The 17,572-nt window shown below is 37.4% G+C and overlaps 2 protein-coding genes and 1 pseudogene across 2 annotated transcripts; 2 read left to right on the top strand and 1 right to left on the bottom strand.

The window, feature by feature from the left end:
* The first annotated feature begins 847 nt into the window (after nucleotides 1-847).
* Nucleotides 848-6,866, top strand: LOC117631301 (phospholipase D zeta 1-like). The gene is made up of 20 exons (XM_034364378.1): nucleotides 848-1,169; nucleotides 1,440-1,541; nucleotides 1,741-1,856; nucleotides 1,942-2,083; nucleotides 2,168-2,338; nucleotides 2,474-2,647; nucleotides 2,862-3,104; nucleotides 3,185-3,301; nucleotides 3,409-3,548; nucleotides 3,694-3,843; nucleotides 3,937-4,093; nucleotides 4,179-4,640; nucleotides 4,739-4,849; nucleotides 5,007-5,153; nucleotides 5,257-5,454; nucleotides 5,539-5,640; nucleotides 5,821-5,952; nucleotides 6,156-6,221; nucleotides 6,332-6,393; nucleotides 6,477-6,866. The coding sequence occupies exons 1-20, from the start codon at nucleotides 978-980 to the stop codon at nucleotides 6,724-6,726; spliced, it is 3,234 nt and encodes a 1,077-aa protein (XP_034220269.1). The 5' UTR covers nucleotides 848-977; the 3' UTR covers nucleotides 6,727-6,866.
* Nucleotides 6,867-7,572: 706 nt separating this feature from the next.
* Nucleotides 7,573-11,606, bottom strand: LOC117632412 (ABC transporter G family member 11-like). Its single transcript, XM_034365875.1, has 11 exons — nucleotides 11,424-11,606; nucleotides 10,813-11,302; nucleotides 10,325-10,614; nucleotides 10,013-10,184; nucleotides 9,797-9,919; nucleotides 9,370-9,498; nucleotides 9,067-9,261; nucleotides 8,884-8,970; nucleotides 8,523-8,795; nucleotides 8,307-8,414; nucleotides 7,573-8,213 (listed from the first exon to the last, which is right to left on the bottom strand). Exons 2-11 carry the CDS (start codon nucleotides 11,221-11,223, stop codon nucleotides 7,878-7,880), a joined length of 2,124 nt encoding a protein of 707 aa, XP_034221766.1. The 5' UTR covers nucleotides 11,224-11,302; nucleotides 11,424-11,606; the 3' UTR covers nucleotides 7,573-7,877.
* An 811-nt stretch (nucleotides 11,607-12,417) lies between these two features.
* Nucleotides 12,418-15,576, top strand: LOC117631782 (annotated as a pseudogene).
* Nucleotides 15,577-17,572: the final 1,996 nt, after the last annotated feature.

The raw sequence follows: 17,572 nt of genomic DNA, 5'->3' as shown, positions 1-17,572 counted from the left end.
GTTAAATGATGGAACTACCACACAATTGTTAAGTCAACCTTGCAATTTTTTTCTTTGTGAGTTATCATTTAAGCTGCACAATCTAGCCGTGCACGACAAAGTGTGGGACATAATTTATGAACATTACTTTTCTTCTAAGTATTATTCTTTTTAGTGGGTGGAATAATAGAATCTCCAACAACAACCCTCTTGCCTTATTTTATTAATTATACTTAATTATATAGTTTAATTTAATCTCTCAGAGAAATGCATAATTAATGAGCGTGCCCGCTATAAACCCTTTTCGGCATATTCGCAGAGGTAAGCACAAAAAATATGAATATTCTTTTCAAGTGATCCTTCCATGGGGATATGCCGTGTGCAACTGCAAATTGTACTCTCTTCATGACAATATTAAATGACCAAAATGTCCTCAACTTCATTCATGAAAATGGATTTTTAAGGGATGACGTTATAATGAAGCCAAAATGTTTAAGGGGCATTTTTGGCAATGTAACGTATAACATGTCCATAATTTCTATATAGATTACAAATATCATATCCATACAAATAGGATATAATACGTAAATAAATTCAATTAGTTTTTACTATTTTCCTTTCTTAAAGAAAATATTAATTTCGACCACTAAACTTACCCAAAACTTCATGCTATCTACTTTAGCTCCTGCCACGTGTAATTGCACAATAGTCTATACCCCAGGACGACACGTGTTGTTAAAATATCTAAACTACATGAAAAATCCATGTCGCTAAGGGTCATCCAGAGCCGCCTTCTTCAATTTCCCGGTATGAAAATACATGAAACGCCGGGACCCCTGTAAACTATAAAAACCGCTTCCTTTCTTCTCTGTCAAAGCTCCTCTCTTAATTTATTTCTTTTGGGTTATCGTAAAAAACCGAAAGTCACTCACTTTCTCTGGTTTTCAAGGATATGCAAGAGCTGAGTTTATTGGGATTTCAAGCAAAAGAATTAGCTGATGTCGTCGGAGAAGCTCATTGCAAATGGTGCGGTACAATCCGAGGCAATGAATATGAATGCGGCATCTTTCTCCTTCACGCCGATTTTCGAAGAGTTGCCGGTGGCCACCATTGTATCGGTGTCGCGACCCGATACCGGAGATATCAGCCCCATGCTTCTGTCTTACACCATTGAGTTTCAATACAAACAGGCATGCTCTCTCTTTCTCTGTATATCTATCTCTGTTTACTGCTTAGGATGATTGTTTTTTTTAATTTTAAATTTTTAAATTTTTAGAAGGTCATCCAGCTACTGGTTTTAAATTGCAGACTGACGTTGAATTTAGATAAATGTTTTGGGTACTTCATTGATGAATTTCCAATTTTGTCTTGTGACAATTCACAAACTCTTAACTGGCCAGATGGTTTCGAAATGTCGTTATGCCATGCTAAAAGGTTTGTTTTGTATTCCTCTTCAACAGTTCAAGTGGCGGCTGCTGAAGAAAGCATCACAAGTTCTCTATTTACATTTTGCTTTGAGGAAGCGTGCAATAATTGAGGAGTTTCATGAGAAACAAGAGCAGGTTTGCCAATTGTTTTTTATATCTCCCTGTCATTCTTGATTGTTTGGAACATTTATGAGCCTGCGGACTTGCCCCAGTTTTCCTTCTTGTGCCTAATCTGCACCATATACCGGATGCAACATTTGATCAGTAGAGGAATTTTTTTAATCTGTATTTGGCCTAATCTTTATATAATTTCCCTGGGAACTTTGCACGAAAGGTGAAAGAATGGCTTCATAGCATAGGAATAGTAGATCAGACGGCAGTAGTGCAAGATGATGATGAACCGGATGATGGGGCTGTTCCTGTACAAAATGAAGAAAGTGTTAGAAACAGGTGATTTCTGACTTCACAGTGCTTGGTCCAAATTTAGGTCTTAACACCTAGTACTTATGATTTTCTGAATTTGGTTGCTATGCAGATACGTTCCGTCTCGTGCTGCTTTGCCCATCCTCCGTCCAGCACTAGGAGGGCAGCAGTCCATTTCGGACAGAGCAAAGGTGGCAATGCAGGGTTATTTGAATCATTTTCTGGGAAACATGGATCTAGTAAATTCTCGAGAGGTGTGTGAACTCCATTTGTATTAGTGCTGTCATTTGTTGGAACTCATTTTCAGATTTATTACAAGAAGTGGTTTCGAATTGTAGGTCTGCAAATTTTTGGAGGTCTCGAAGCTCTCCTTTTCACAGGAGTATGGTCCAAAGCTGAAAGAAGGTTATGTAATGGTGAAGCATCTACCAAAAATTGCAGGGGCTGATTCTGATGTGAACTCTTTTGCGTCCCTTTGTCTTGGTTTCTGTAGCAACAACTGGCAAAAGGTTTTGTCAATGACCTTTTATTCCTTTGCTTGTTTATTTCCGTATAATCAAACTATGTTTGCTTATAATTTGTCTAATTCTTTGTAGGGAATGGTATTTTGTATTATCGTGTTTTTTTTTTTTGTCCAATTGCAGGTGTGGGCTGTTTTAAAGCCTGGGTTCCTGGCCTTACTAGAGGATCCTTTTGACACTGAACTTTTAGACATAATCGTTTTCAATGTACTGCCAACCTCAAATGAAAATGCATGCTCACAAATATATTTGGCTAATCAAATAAAGGAACGCAATCCTTTACGTTACACATTAAGGGTGAGCTGTTGTTTTAATTTACTTTTATATTGGTTACACATGGCTTGTTTATTATGAGGATAGCTTCAAATCTTTAAATACACTTTTATGTGCTTTGAGTATCTTAAGCTTAATTCCTTCTTATATGAGTGTTTGCTGTTTTCCTATTTAAAACAGCTATTGTATAGTTCTATTCAATTCTCTGACGACCACATTGATTTGTAAATGTCTAAAGGTTGCTTCTGGAAATCAAAGCTTAAGGTTAAGAACCACTAGCAATGCTAAAGTCAAAGATTGGGTTGCTGCAATTAATGATGCTGGTTTAAGGCCTCATGAAGGTTGGTGTCATCCTCATCGCTTTGGTTCCTTTGCTCCTCCAAGGGGTTTGACTGATGATGGGAGTCAAGCTCAATGGTTTGTAGATGGCCAAGCAGCATTTGAAGCTATTGCTTCTTCTGTTGAAGCTGCAAAATCAGAGGTTTGTTTCTTGCATTGTTCACACCATTTAACGTGCATTTCTAGTGATTATACAACTCAACATAGAATGTTTGCTTCCAGATATTCATCACTGGCTGGTGGCTTTGCCCAGAACTGTATCTAAGACGTCCTTTTCATAGTAATTCATCTTCTCGGCTTGATGCATTACTATATGACAAGGCTAGGCAAGGAGTTCAGGTGCAAACACTCATTCTCTCTCGTTGTTGGTATTTACTTGTTTTAGTTAGGTGGTAATTTGACATTTATGTCTGGGATCTTTAACTCCACTAATGATTTATATGCAGATTTACATTCTTCTCTACAAGGAGGTTGCTCTTGCTTTAAAGATCAACAGTTCGTACAGTAAGAAATTGCTTTCTAACATTCATGAGAATGTGAGAGTATTGCGCTATCCTGACCGTTTTCCCACAGGCATTTATTTGTGGTATGCTCCTTCTGGATTCATTCATCTTAGTTATTTTATCTCATGTCAAGATTGAATTAAAAAAACCCTCCAAGTTTATTTGATTAACTTGCTTTTGGTTTGCTTTCATGATAATGCTCCATAAATTATCTACGAAAACGTACAGGTCACATCATGAAAAACTTGTCATTGTTGATTACCAGATTTGCTTCATTGGAGGACTAGATTTGTGCTTCGGCCGCTATGACACGGTTGAACACAAAGTGGGTGACTGCCCTCCTCATATATGGCCAGGAAAGGACTATTATAACCCAAGGTATTTCTCTTCTTTCTTTCTTTTTTTCCAAATTATCAGTATAGTTTTCTAGACCAAAGGGGATATCAAATATGTCGTTGTCACTTCATTCAGAGAATCCGAACCAAATTCTTGGGAAGACACAATGAAAGATGAATTGGAGCGTGAAAGATATCCGCGTATGCCGTGGCATGATGTCCAATGTGCCCTTTGGGGACCGCCCTGTCGTGACATTGCCAGGCATTTTGTTCAGCGCTGGAACCATGCTAAGGTTGATTTTCTTCTACTGCTTGTCTTGTGGAGAAATTTTCTATTTTAAGAAAGTAAATTTGCTAACTTAATGAACCATCTTGTAGAGAAACAAAGCTCCAAATGAACAAACAATACCACTACTTATGCCTCAACATCACATGGTCATCCCTCATTACATGGGAAGAAGTAGAGAGATAGACGTTGAAAAGAAAAACAAAGAAGAGACCCTGAACTCCTTTTCACCTTCGCAGGATATTCCCTTGCTTTTGCCTCAAGAAGCTGATGGTTTAAATGCTCCTATTGTAGACAAAAAGCCAAGCGCCCTGGACTTGAACCATAATCTTCTTGACCAGCCAACCGATGATTTATACGCAGATATGCAGATGGAAGGTTTTGTAGATGACCTTCATTCTATGGATCTCAAAAGTGAAACAAATTTAAATATGGTGGCACAATCTGGCCTGACAACTTCAAATGAAGGGTTGGAAAGTCCAGAGGAACATGATCATGCCGTTGCTGCTGATGATTATGGACAAATAGGTCCTCGTACTGCATGCCATTGTCAGGTTAAGGCTGTCTCTTGGATACTGTGAATTTAGTTTTTTAAAATTTCAAGATTTACTAAGTGTTTGTATAGTTCTACTAATAAATATGCAATGTTTAGGTTGTCAGAAGTGTGAGCCAGTGGTCTGCTGGATCTAGTCAGGCTGAAGATAGCATACACAAAGCTTATTGTTCTCTCATTGAGAAAGCAGAACATTTTGTCTATATTGAGGTTTCACCGTTGTCTCTGGAGCATTCTGATTTTCATAGAAATCATATAACATCCTGTTTTGGAAAACATGCCTCTAGTCACCTAGATGCTGTTCAAAGTACTGATTTTTGGGGCTTATGCTGATCATTTTGCTATTTCCTTTTCTGTTTGCTTCCAGAATCAATTCTTCATATCAGGTCTTTCAGGGGATGAGATTATACAGAATCGTGTCCTGGAAGCGTTGTACAGGCGTATTAAGCTAGCACACAAAGAACAAAAGTGTTTTAGGGTGATCGTTGTCATACCACTCTTACCTGGCTTTCAGGTACCCATTGGTTTATTTTCTTCATTTTATCAAGCATGTCCTTTTGCTGTGAATTTTGATAACAGTGTTTTCCTTTTCTTTTAATTCTGGATACAAATAATAGGGTGGTGTGGACGATGGTGGTGCAGCTACTGTTAGAGCCCTAATGCATTGGCAGTATCGAACCATTAGCTGGGAAAAACATTCAATACTGCATAATCTGAAAGTTTTGCTTGGTCCTAAGACACATGATTACATTTCTTTCTATGGTCTGAGGACGTATGGCAGACTTTTCGAAGGTGGTCCTGTGTCCACAAGTCAGGTACTTCTCTGCATTAAAATGAACTTCAATTTTGGCCCATGAAACCTTCACTTGTTTTTATAATCTGTTCTCCTTGTTATTCAGGTTTATGTACACAGCAAAGTGATGATAATAGATGATTGTGTTGCCTTGATCGGATCGTCTAATATTAACGATAGAAGTCTGCTTGGATCAAGAGACTCTGAGGTATAACCTGTCTTTTTTAAGCAATAAGCTTTTCAGCATGTTTAATCCATTTCGTTGGTTCTTTTTCGAGCCGCTTCTACTTTGTAGTTGTACTTAGATAATTGTAGTTTTCCTGAAGTTCGGATAAAAAGAAATCCTGCAGAAGCATTACCAACGGACTCTGTTATATATTTGTTGCAGATTGGTGTAGTAATTGAAGATAAAGAGTTTCTTGAATCATCTATGAATGGACTGCCTTGGAAGGCCGGAAAATTTGCTTATAGTCTTAGGTGCTCTCTGTGGTCTGAGCACCTGGGTCTTCATGCAGGGGAGGTTGGTAACCTTGACGAAACATAAGATATTCTTTGCTTGCTTCTTTTCACTTTTCACAGAAAGTAGGAAAACTTAAAGAGCCTGCCTCTGGATACAAATTCAGGGTCATTTTTTTCACAAATTTTTCTTTAATTATTCATCTATATTTTGCTCAGTTAAATATTTAATATTAACATTGTTTTGTTGAATCTGAATTCCTTCAGATAAATCAAATCAGTGATCCTGTATCAGACACAACATACAAAGATCTGTGGTTAGCAACTGCAAAGGTGATGAAAGTTTGCAATTTCGATCACTATTTCATGTTTCTCACGTTTAGCCTTTTTTTCTTTTCATCTCTGCTCCCTTACTTAATTACAGTATCTCTATTATTTTACAGGAAAATTCAATTATTTACCAAGATGTCTTTTCTTGTATTCCGAATGATTCTATACACTCAAGGTACAATACTACTCAAGGTTTTGTATTTTTGTATTTTTTGCTCTATGCACTCTAAAAATCTCTATCTTTGCCATCAACTACAGAGCTGCTCTCAGACAATGCATGGCTCATCAGAAAGAGAAACTTGGGCACACCACAATTGATTTGGGGATAGCCCCAGAGAAGATACAATCCTGTGAGAATGGAGAGGTGAAAGAAACAGATCCAATGGAAAGATTGAAGCATGTAAGGGGACATCTTGTTTCCTTCCCTTTAGAGTTTATGCAACAAGAAGATTTGAGACCAGTGTTCAATGAAAGTGAATTTTATACATCCCCTCAAGTTTTTCGTTAGGTATGATTCCATTAAGGCCAGGAGGCACAAGAAAAAAAATGTAAAAATTGATGTATATAAATAGTACATAATTCCATTTGTTTACATACAATTGTACATAATTCCACACAAGGATTGAGAGAGATATTAGCAATAGAGAAGCACCAATGCAATGCTGACCAAATTCATGCCACTGAACTTATTTAGAATATGTTGGCGTTGATGGATTTACCGTACAGGACTAATTGCTAGAGTTGTAAATATGTTGCTTTTTTTTTATTTTTTTTTTATTTTTATAAACTAAATTTTGTTTTTTTCTATTATGAATCATTTTATAAGTAAACTAGCCCCTTGGCACATGCTCACGCATATGCCAATTGGTTTTCTTTTTTCTTTTTTATTTTATTCTTAGAATTAAGAAAAGAAAATATGAGTAGTTATGTTCCATAAAAGTCGGACCTATTATTTGATTTTCTTTTTAATTTTAATTTTTGTAATATGAAAAAATGTGAATTTACCATATTATCCTCATTTAATTAATAATTTTAATTCTTAATATTTGAATTAACCAAGGGTATTTTCTGGTATTTTGAATGTTTCACCATTCTCTGCCTTTTGCTTTATATATAGAGATTTCAATTCTTAATGTTTGTATTAACCAAGGGCACTTTCCTGTATTTTGAATGTTTCATCATTTTCTGCCTTTTGCTTTATATATATAGATGAAGAAAATATCAGTCAATGATTTTCATTGAAAGCATTATTGTTGAGAAGTCAACTAAATCCCAATATATTTGGGATTGAGTGATTAGCCAAATTATATGTAATTGATTGTACATGATTTGCTTTCCTTTATTAGTCTCTTGATTGTAGGAAACCTGGGTATAGATACCCTTGACAATGTAAAGAGAAAATTATCAAGTAATCAAATATTCTTCCTTTGATTACAATTTTACAATTATCACCGGCGTAATAATAACTACACTTCTCTTCCTTCGGATTGAAAACCCATGATGTTTAGAACTCAAGCTTTGGAACAGATACTAAATGACTGGATATAAGAAAAACTGTTAAACTGTGTGCATAATTCTACCTCATAGCATTTGCTGCATAGTCTATTCAAACTGCGTCAAGTGCTTTAGTTTTGTGGAATTTTGTATTCAGGTCTCAGTCTACCGTCCACCGGTTGCATAGGTCCTCAAAGAAGGGGACTGTGTGAGACCATCTGGAGCAACTGTTGTATTTTGGTTTCCATTCTTCTGTTGCATTCTTCTCCTTGCCATGTAGCCTCTAATCCACGGCGTCACATCCTCACTGAACTTGATCATGATAAAGAAGATGATCCGGTAGACGACAGTCATGCTCAAGATGACACTGAGGTCTATCCATTTTGATCTGGTGGTGTCAATCTGGAACACATTTTCCAGAATGTACTCACCAGGTATCTTAGGAAGATCTGGTGACTGGTTGTCGAAAACTAAGCCGCTCAGGTCATTCTGATATTGCCCCTGAAGGTGAAACATGTTTCATATTCATCAATTTTTGTGTGGCTTATTTCATCGATAAGTAATTCTTAAACAGAAACTGTTGAAGGGTTTTACCTGTAAAGCCCAGTAGTGGAAGCTGATGTATGACATAGGGTAACGCCAGACGGGCTTTGGGATGTCATTCGGGAGCCTGAAGTACCCAGAGACTAGCATGAAGATACCCTGACGTGAAGAAAACCATACAATTCATCAATCATATATACAAGACATGAAAATGGCTGAAGTACTGATTTACTATCAAGCAATGGATGAGTCTTCTGTGATACAAACCTGAATTCCAGCCCCTATGATAATGCCCATGAGGAAGTTGGGGACGATACTGGCTATGGCCATCATCAAACTCTCAACTACAGTGACACTTGCATAAAGGCACAGCACAAAGAATAGATAATGCTTGAAGCCTGGGTGGAGACGGACCATGTAGTAACAAACTGTTCCCGCAAGAAAGGTGATCAGTATCAGGAATGGCATTGCAGAGAGTGTATTGCTGATGACAAATGCAGTAACACCATAGTGGCCATTCAGCCTCTCTCTTTGGAAAACCTGGGAAAGTTGTGGTACAAATTTAGACAAAATATCATTTTTAAGTAAATATTTAGAGCTATTTGTTCCTTGGGACAATGGAACATACCTTCATATCCTCTACGAATGAAGGAAACCCACCGATTGACATGAACGTGACGAAACCAAATACAAAAGATGCACATGAACCCCTTGCCTGTTTCATAAAATAAAACAGAGAGAAAAAGTGTAAAGTGCATGAATGAACTTTGAGAATCCAAATAGATGGTACTAATTAGCAAGCAATACATACCAGAATCGAACTGTAACCCGTTCCCACATTCAAATAGATGGTTCCAATACAGATTGTGACAACAATGTAAATAACGAGCCTGAGCCAGTAATAGCCAAAGTCCCTTGACATGTTGATAAATGAACGCTTGGACAATGTGAAGGACTGCATCAAGAAACTAGCCTGACTTCCTCCAGAATCTAGCACCGTTCCTTTCTGCATCATATGGGGAAAAAATTTATATTGTTGTTAAACTCCGTTACCAATAAGTAATTGGATAAATGAAGAATTATTCAATACATCCCACTTTATATAAACACTTACAACTTTGGATATCTCCTCAACTTTTTCTCTAGCTGCATAAGAGTATTGAGAAGTCCGATAGGAGTCTATAAGAACTCTTATAGCTTCAGCGGTGGTAATCTTCTCCAGAGGATCATCACTTGCCTCAAACTGATAATGACAAAAGACACGTTTTGGATTTTATCAGAGTTCAAAATTACTGCTTCAAAGTGCAAAAAGAGGACAGCAAAAACACCAAACCGATAATTTTACCACCAATTACACAAGAAAAAAGAGGTTAGATTGTTCCTTTTAAGTTTTAAGTATTTCCCTTCATAGGAATAGTATGATTATTACTTTATCATAGGATGGACGGTATGTATGAAGGTATAACCACTATCAATTGTTTAACAATAACATTTGAAGTTACATAACACAGAGATATAAAAGAAAAAGTTTCTGAACATACCCTGAGTTTCATGGACCCTTTCAATGTGGCCTTTACTTTATCGAAGTCAGAGTTTACGCATCTAAGAAAATGATCAGAAGGGTTCCTCAAAGCCGGGCAGGGAAATCCGGCTTGTGCAAAGAACTGAAAACACCAATCAATGAACGCAAGGGCTCCATTATATTTACATAAAATCAACTAATATATGTATATAGCGCAAAGACTAAGGGTTCTTGCCTCGTATGCATCCGACGCCTGACCAAAATAAACAGTTTTGCCACTAGAAAGCAAGTACAATTGATCAAATAGTTCAAAGACTTCACTACTTGGCTGGTGAATTGAGGCTATGACAGTCCTTCCATCTCGTGCTAGGGCACGTAGTGTCTGAGTAACGAAAAATGCCGAAGCACTGCCACAAAAAAACCAAATGATCACTAGAAGTCATACATTTTTCTTAATAGAAGTGGAAGTTAAACTCACAAGAACATTCAATTTCAATAACAACATAAAGACAAGAACCAGACAGAATGAAAACAAGACCATATATACCTATCAAGTCCACTGGTTGGCTCATCAAGGAAGAGCAGTCTAGGCCTCATCAAGATTTCAAGAGCAATGCTGACCCTTCTCTTCTCTCCCCCACTGATCCCACGCAAATGCCAATTTCCAATAACTGTGTCTGCGCAATCCTGCAAACCCATCTCTATGATTGTACTCTCAATCAGCGCTCTCTTTTTTGACCAAGGCATCTTATCGGGCAGCCTTAATCTAGCTGAATACGAAATGGTTTCTCGTACCGTCAAGGTTCCAATCAAATTGTCATCTTGGGTCACATAGGCCTGATTAATTTGCAAAACATCCATGCAAACAACGTCAATATGTTACATGTACAATTATAGCCTGCCTACCTAGCTTGATCAAACATAATACAAATTTGAAATAAACGATCCCAAAATCAAGTGAAAAAAATGGTGCTGAGAACAATTCACAAAAAAACATAATTAAAAACAAAAAAAGAAACAGAGATTATTACTCACAGCCGTGCCAAAAGAGAGCTTTCTTTTGCGGCCATTGAGAAGGATGGTGCCAGAGAGGAAAGCATTGGCCGCCAAGCGACTAGAGAGAGCATCAAGTAAAGTTGATTTGCCAGAACCAGAAGGACCCATGAGAGCTGTGAAGGTTCCAGGCTCAGCATAACCAGTTAGACCCTCCAACACCTTCTGTGTCTCACCGTTGCTCAGAGTCACCGTCACCGTCAGATCCTTCCAAGTGAGCCTGGCAGAAACATCCCCTACAATTTCAAGACTGGCCTTCTCCCTCCACAAAGTCTCACTCAGAGGGCTCAACCCACTAGCTACAACCCCATGCCCTGAGGGTTTGCTTGCCTCTATCTCCATCGTAGAATGACCTGCTGCTGAGTTCCATGTTTTTTCTGTTTCATGTGCCATTGTTAATTTCTAGCAAGCTAGCCTAGCTTAGCTTATCTAGCTTGAAATGATCCAATTAGTCCTTCAAAAAATAGAGGTTCTGAAGCAATGAATTCTGATATTAGAAACAACCCAGAAGAGCTTGCTGCCTGTGTTTATGAAGGAAGATGAGGAAACAAAGATGTGAATGAAGAAATGAGAATTGTGTGAGTTTGACTGACCGGTTACAAAGAAGAAAAATTTCCCATGCAAAAAGAGCCTCAAGCAAGGGACCTTAACTAACTAGAATCTTTTGGTCTCACAATAAAATTATTTCCTGCTTTCCATTTCTGCACGAGAGTTTGAATCTGAAACGAACCCAAATTCCAACATGAAGCAAGAAAGATGATATAGAAAGAACTTGATCTATACAGCTATCTTCTATCCAACAATTAATGGGTTTTGGTAGATATATTGGTAGGAGCATTTAATACATTAACTAATACCAGAACCGACCCTTACATTAACACTTGGCACATTCCTTCGCTCATAATTTTTTTTTTTTTTTTTTTTTTTTGCATGTAAAATAATCGTGAGCATTGAAAAGGAAACAATGAGCAATCAACTAACGATTAATATTTAATACAAGTGGGTTAACGTAGGCATGGGCATATGTGATAATGTGAAATGAATGTCAATTTACCGCCCTATTGGTTCTCTGTTCTTTTGGGGTTTATCGCTTACAAGTCACAAGCTTTTATGAGTATATCAACTCATTCAGCTGTCAACTAACTGAAGAGCTCGTCATGGGTACCCCTATTCAATTCAAACTTCGCTATTCCAATTCCAAACTACTTCAGTGGTTGGGGGACTTGGGCTTAATTCCTTGTCCTGCTTATTTGGCTCTCAAACTTTTCTTGGTTTTTCCTTTTGACTTTCTAGCCACACATTTTGACTCTTTTCTACTGGTCTTAGGGAACTTTTAGAACGTCCGAATATGATGTTAGTTTTTCTCAGTAACACTTTCTTCTGAGGTACCATTTTAATTTCATAAAGTTATAGGAATTTGGAACACAAATGATGAAGTTCACGATTTCAATTATAGATGGGCCAACCAAAACCCAATCCTCTGGGCCAACGAACATTATTTGGGGTGGGTGTATTGAGTAAAAGTTTAGTACTTTAATAAAAGCACAAAGGTAGACAAGGCGGGTGCCATATTCGAATAATCATCTGTTCATTAGCATCCTCTCATACTGAAAGCGAGGAAAGCCTCCGTCTTTGAAATCAACCGCGGATAAATTTAAGGTACGTGACGTAGATATCAGGTTCTTGCTATCGCCAAAAGTTTCAATTTTTTTTAGTAAAATTTTGAATTTGGGTATGTGGGTATGCTTAGTTTGCTAGTTTCTATCATTCTATAACTGCATTTTATGTTTATGTCAATTGGGTGAATTGATTGAAGGAGAATCATATGAGTCTTCATCTGCTTTAGTTTGAATTGTGAATTTTGGAGATGGGTTTTCTGCTAAGTTGTCCTTGTCGTCAAGATTTTTTCCCCTGAATTGTGCATTATAACTCATTTGAGAGTTTGGGGCACTGATTCTCAGTTTGTTACACTTGAAGTTCTAAGATGTGGGCATCGTTTCAATTTTTTTGTTCTGTTTTGGGTGGTTGGTTTGAATTTTGAAGTGCAAATTTATGCTTTCTACTCTTGTTCGAAAAATCGGCCTAGGCGCTAGGCGGCGCCTAGGAGCTAGGGCGGAGGACACCGCCCCGATTTCACTCTAACCGTTAGGGATGGGCGCCTGGGCGGGTCGGGTGCCTGCTTCTCTACTCTTCTCGACCCAACCAGTGGCAGCGACGGTTTCTTCTCTACTTGTCAGCGCTGGTCTCATATTATTTCAAAGGCGCGCAAGAGGAGATGATGGAGGCAGAGAAAGAGGAGAGATGATGGAGGCGGAGAGAGATGGGAGGTGATGGAGGCGGAGAGATGAGAGATAAGTGAGGATGGGTTTGGTCCAAAGAAAGGTGAAGATAGGGTTAGTGAAACGCTGCATTTCACTTATGGGCTGGTATTTTAACAAGGTTCTCTTATGGGCTTGGGCCCATATTTTAAAACATAACCTAATTGTGTTTTTATTTCAACCCTCTATATCAAAGCATATATCACATAACTCACATATATATATATATATATATATATATATATATATATTAATTTTGGTATAAATTTATAATTTATAATACAAAATAATTATATTAAAAAAAGAAACACCTATCCCCCGATTACTCCTCTAGGCGCTAGGCCCCTACTTGCCGCTTGCCTACCGCCTAGCAATTCTTTGAACATTTTAGTATGAAGTGTAAATTGTAAAATATTAGAATTAGGAATTAGCACTCCTTTTCCCCCTATGTTTAGTTCTTTTGATAGGTTGTTAAATTATTAAAAGGTCCAAGTTAAATTTCAAATGGCAGGTCCTTACTGGGTTTCAAAACACTGCCTCACTAATTTATTGTAATAAATCTCTCTGTGTGACTGAGATTGCACTAGACATATTTCTTGCCCTCATATTCATTTTAGTACTTTTTGGTAATTAATTGCATGCAGTCCTCAAATTCCAGGAGAGATTTGGATGCTTTTTTAGGGTGTGAGAGTTTACCTGATGGCATCATCTGAAATAAAATCCGGGGCATTGGTTTCATTGCAAGACCTACATCCATCTTCCCCTAAGCAAGGGGCTTCGTTGAGACTAACTGGAAAGTAGGACTTCTGCCCTTTCAATGTTTAGTGGTTTCATTCAATTGCATTATATAAAATATCCCCACTTCTTACATTTTCATAGTTTTTAACTTGGAAGGTTCTCTTAACTATATTTTTTTGTAGTGTTATTTGTACTGGCTGAGTAGGGTACAAGTAGTTTATAGTTTAGGCTGGTTTTGTTGGTCTTGGTGACAGTGTTGGCATCATAAACGGTTAAGACTGATGGAGACGAGTGGTAGAAAGAAAGATGAACTAGAGGTGGAATTGCTGATACAGACATTGGAAATGTGATAGTTTCAGCATTTCGGGTGCTGTCACAGTATTTCTCGAAACAATTGTAGTCTGGTTTTGGTTCAGTGAGAATATCATGATCATGGTATAGTGTTGGAGTGGATGCAGAACTGGCCAAAAAGATCTTCTGGAGGCAAATGTGGCATCTCCAATTGGTGGCATTGAGGATGATGGCTATGGCACATTGGTAGCATGATGTGGATGAAGTGAGTGTAATGATTGGAAACATGTCACTAGTACAAAAAATAATTGGGAATAGGTCAACCGATTCAAATAATTGTGGACTGTCTTACACAAGAGGGCTGGATGATTGCTTCATTGAATTTAATTGCATTTCTCATATTTATTCCCCAATATCATTAAGAAGCTTAGTCATTAGTATCTCTTGTTTCTTTCTCAGGTTACAAGAGTATTCTGTAGAGACAGCCATTGCCACAATTGTTGATGGAAGTGACAGCTTAAAAATCAACACCCAACACCTCAGGGAGCTTAGCTTTCGAGTCGGATCCATCTACCAGTTCATCGGCGAGCTGCTTATTCAACCCGATAATGAGGTAAGTGGCAAATTACATCCACCTGATGATTTTCCATGCTGGTCTTCATCACAACACATGAATGTTAATTATGTTAGAGCAATAAGCTCAATTGTTCTTGTTTTTTTTTTTTTTTTTTTTTTTTCCAGGCAGTCTTGCAGGCACGTGTGGAATGTTGATTGCATTGATCTCAATCTCTATTATCAGTCTCTGCGATTATTGAGACAAATTTGAGGCTGATCATTTGACGACCAAGTTACCATCTACACCCAACCCATCAAACAATGCAAATTGAAATCCTTATGGCAAAAGGGTCAAAGCCAATAGCCCAATGATCACTTCATAATTGAAACCAGACGAATATATTTTTAATTGGGCCCTTAGATTTTTTTATGAACTTTTTGGGTAGGCCCAAGTCCTCACCTACCGTTAACGTTTTCGCTGGAAGCCTGTACGTCATTATCGGTTGCGCCGACCCACACCTCATTGTTGGTTCTTACGTGTCAGCAACTGGTTGGTAAGAATATACGCGGTGCTGGACCCACCTAGTAGCTGCTCCTTTGCACCGCCCTCATCATGTGCGCTAACGGTGCGGAGCACTGGATACGTGGATTCAAAGTATCACGTGTAGAATAGCAGGGAAAAAAGTGATAATCTCGTGTCTCATGCTCCCACCCAAAAGTCTATGCACTCGCAAAATGAAAATATCTCCTCTTCCTTTCTTTCTGTTTTTAGGGTTTGCTTCTTCAATTAAACATTATTGTTCTAATAATTTTGGTAAAACAATAGTCTGAAATTTTAACAATATTCTTTATATATATATACAAGCTATGGAACATTATAAACTAATTTAATTTGTATTGAGGAATTCAAATTTTGTCGTAACGAAGCAGGTAAAGAAACAGGTTCGCTACTCAGGTTAATTGGTCTAATTTTTTAATTGAGAATTAGGTGCGGCCACCGACGCTACGTTGGTAATGCCCTGCCACATTGGGGATTGGGCCACTTACCAAAGCTGATTTGATACTGCAAAAAGTTGTCACCAAATGTACACCAAGAATTTTTCCATGGTGGAGATGAGACTAGAGAAGAGATTTATCCAAGACCATGAATCCACTTTGTACCGACATTATTATGGGAATCCACTATTTCAGTGAAAAGAGGACCAGATATATTGACGGAAAGAGGCAACATGGTCAAATGGCCCTAGAATTCTAGGGAGGAAGTAGGACCCTCCTATGATAATGATTTTTGTTTGAGGTCCAACATTTATGTGCAAACTTTGCAAGTCAGATTGTAACGGGTCTTTTACTCTTTAGCTTTTGGAAGGAAAATGATAGATTTGCTCTGCTAGATTATGTGGGTTTAGGTGAGATGCACTATAATATTATTTACTATTATATTTTTGTAACCTTTTCTCCTTTTGGTAATCTTATGATTGATAATGCTATCCATTCACATTTTAATATGTTTGTTTGTGTTGAAATGATGTGTTTGGTTTGTTTATTCTCCATATAGGGGTGGTTATGATCTATATTAGATCGGTTTCACTTTAAATCACAACCAAATCAAGCATGTATTTTGACTGTTTGTGTATATAATCCTCCTCGTACATTGAAATGTAGGGTTCTCTTTTTATGTAAACTTTTTTGTTTGAATTTATCTGGTTTTATAAATCAAATATACATTTCAATTTTTTGTTCAATGATTGCTGAAGTTACTATATGTAATAATTTAAACTCAAAGGTCAGCTCCATGTATCATGTTAGTTATCATCAGTCTCTTAGAGCAACTCCACTTATTTGCCCTTTGCCATGGCAAGGGAGGGTTTGGGCAGCTACTATTCATGTGAATAGTGGCTGCCCTTGCAAAAAGAAAAGTGTGTTTCCACCCATTGCTACGGCAACCACTATTCACATGAGATATGAGGAGAGGAATTTGTATAGAGTTTTAGTGTGGAAAGTAAAAAATATGACTAAGTATTTATTTAAAAAAAAAATTCTGAAAAGTTTAGTATTTTTTTAGATTTTTAAAATTATTTTTTGGTTGCTGACGTCATTGTTGACGTCAGCAAACCCATATTAGACTGAGAGCCAACCCAGGCTTGTGGAGCCCACCCACAGCCCATGCAACATTTGTCCACTGGAAGGCTGATTTGGGCCAAACCCTCCCTTTGCCCGGGCACGCTGGAGTTGCTTTTAGAGCAACTCCACCCGTTTGCCCTTAGCCATGGCAAGGGTGGAGTTAGGGCAAGCACTATTCACGTGAATAGTGCTTGCCCTTGCAAATAGTAAATTGTGTCTCCACCCGTTGCCTTTAGCCATGGCAATTACTATTCATTTTTTTGTTTTTTCCTCCTATTTTTTAATGAAAATAATTAATTTGGGTAATATTTTCAGATAAGATTTTCGGATTCCTACGTGTCAAGACTATTCATAATCAGCTAAAATTTTCGGATAAGATATTTGGATTCAAATTTCGGATTAATTTCAAAGTTCAAATTTCAGATAAATTTTTGGGTTCAAATTTCGAATGAATTTCAAAATTCAAATTTCAGATAAATTTGGGTTCAAATTTCGGATGAATTTCAAAATTCAAATTTCAGATAAATTTGGGTTCAAATTTCAGATAAATTTGGGTTCAAATTTCAGATAAATTTGGGTTCAAATTTCGGATGAATTTCAAAATTCAAATTTCAGATAAATTTGGGTTCAAATTTCAGATAAATTTGGGTTCAAATTTCGGATGAATTTCAAAATTCAAATTTCATATAAATTAGGGTTCAAATTTCGGATGAATTTCA

The sequence above is a fragment of the Prunus dulcis genome, chromosome 6 (assembly GCF_902201215.1).
Source record: "Prunus dulcis chromosome 6, ALMONDv2, whole genome shotgun sequence".
NCBI lineage: Eukaryota > Viridiplantae > Streptophyta > Magnoliopsida > Rosales > Rosaceae > Prunus > Prunus dulcis.
Note: the sequence above shows the minus strand (reverse complement) of the source record. Positions and strands in the feature narration are given on the sequence as shown.

What these genes read in the sequence shown, in the direction of transcription:
- LOC117631301 (XM_034364378.1), top strand. Translation starts at nt 978, where the DNA reads ATGTCGTCGGAGAAGCTCATTGCAAATGGTGCGGTACAATCCGAGGCA. An exon ending in AGGCTAGGCAAGGAGTTCAG is followed by an intron (nt 3,302 to 3,408) that starts GTGCAAACACTC and finishes ATTTATATGCAG; the next exon opens with ATTTACATTCTTCTCTACAA. An exon ending in AATGATTCTATACACTCAAG is followed by an intron (nt 6,394 to 6,476) that starts GTACAATACTAC and finishes CATCAACTACAG; the next exon opens with AGCTGCTCTCAGACAATGCA.
- LOC117632412 (XM_034365875.1), bottom strand. Translation starts at nt 11,223, where the DNA reads ATGGCACATGAAACAGAAAAAACATGGAACTCAGCAGCAGGTCATTCT. An exon ending in CGGGTTACAGTTCGATTCTG is followed by an intron (nt 8,971 to 9,066) that starts GTATGTATTGCT and finishes TTTATGAAACAG; the next exon opens with GCAAGGGGTTCATGTGCATC. An exon ending in TCCACTACTGGGCTTTACAG is followed by an intron (nt 8,214 to 8,306) that starts GTAAAACCCTTC and finishes TTTCACCTTCAG; the next exon opens with GGGCAATATCAGAATGACCT.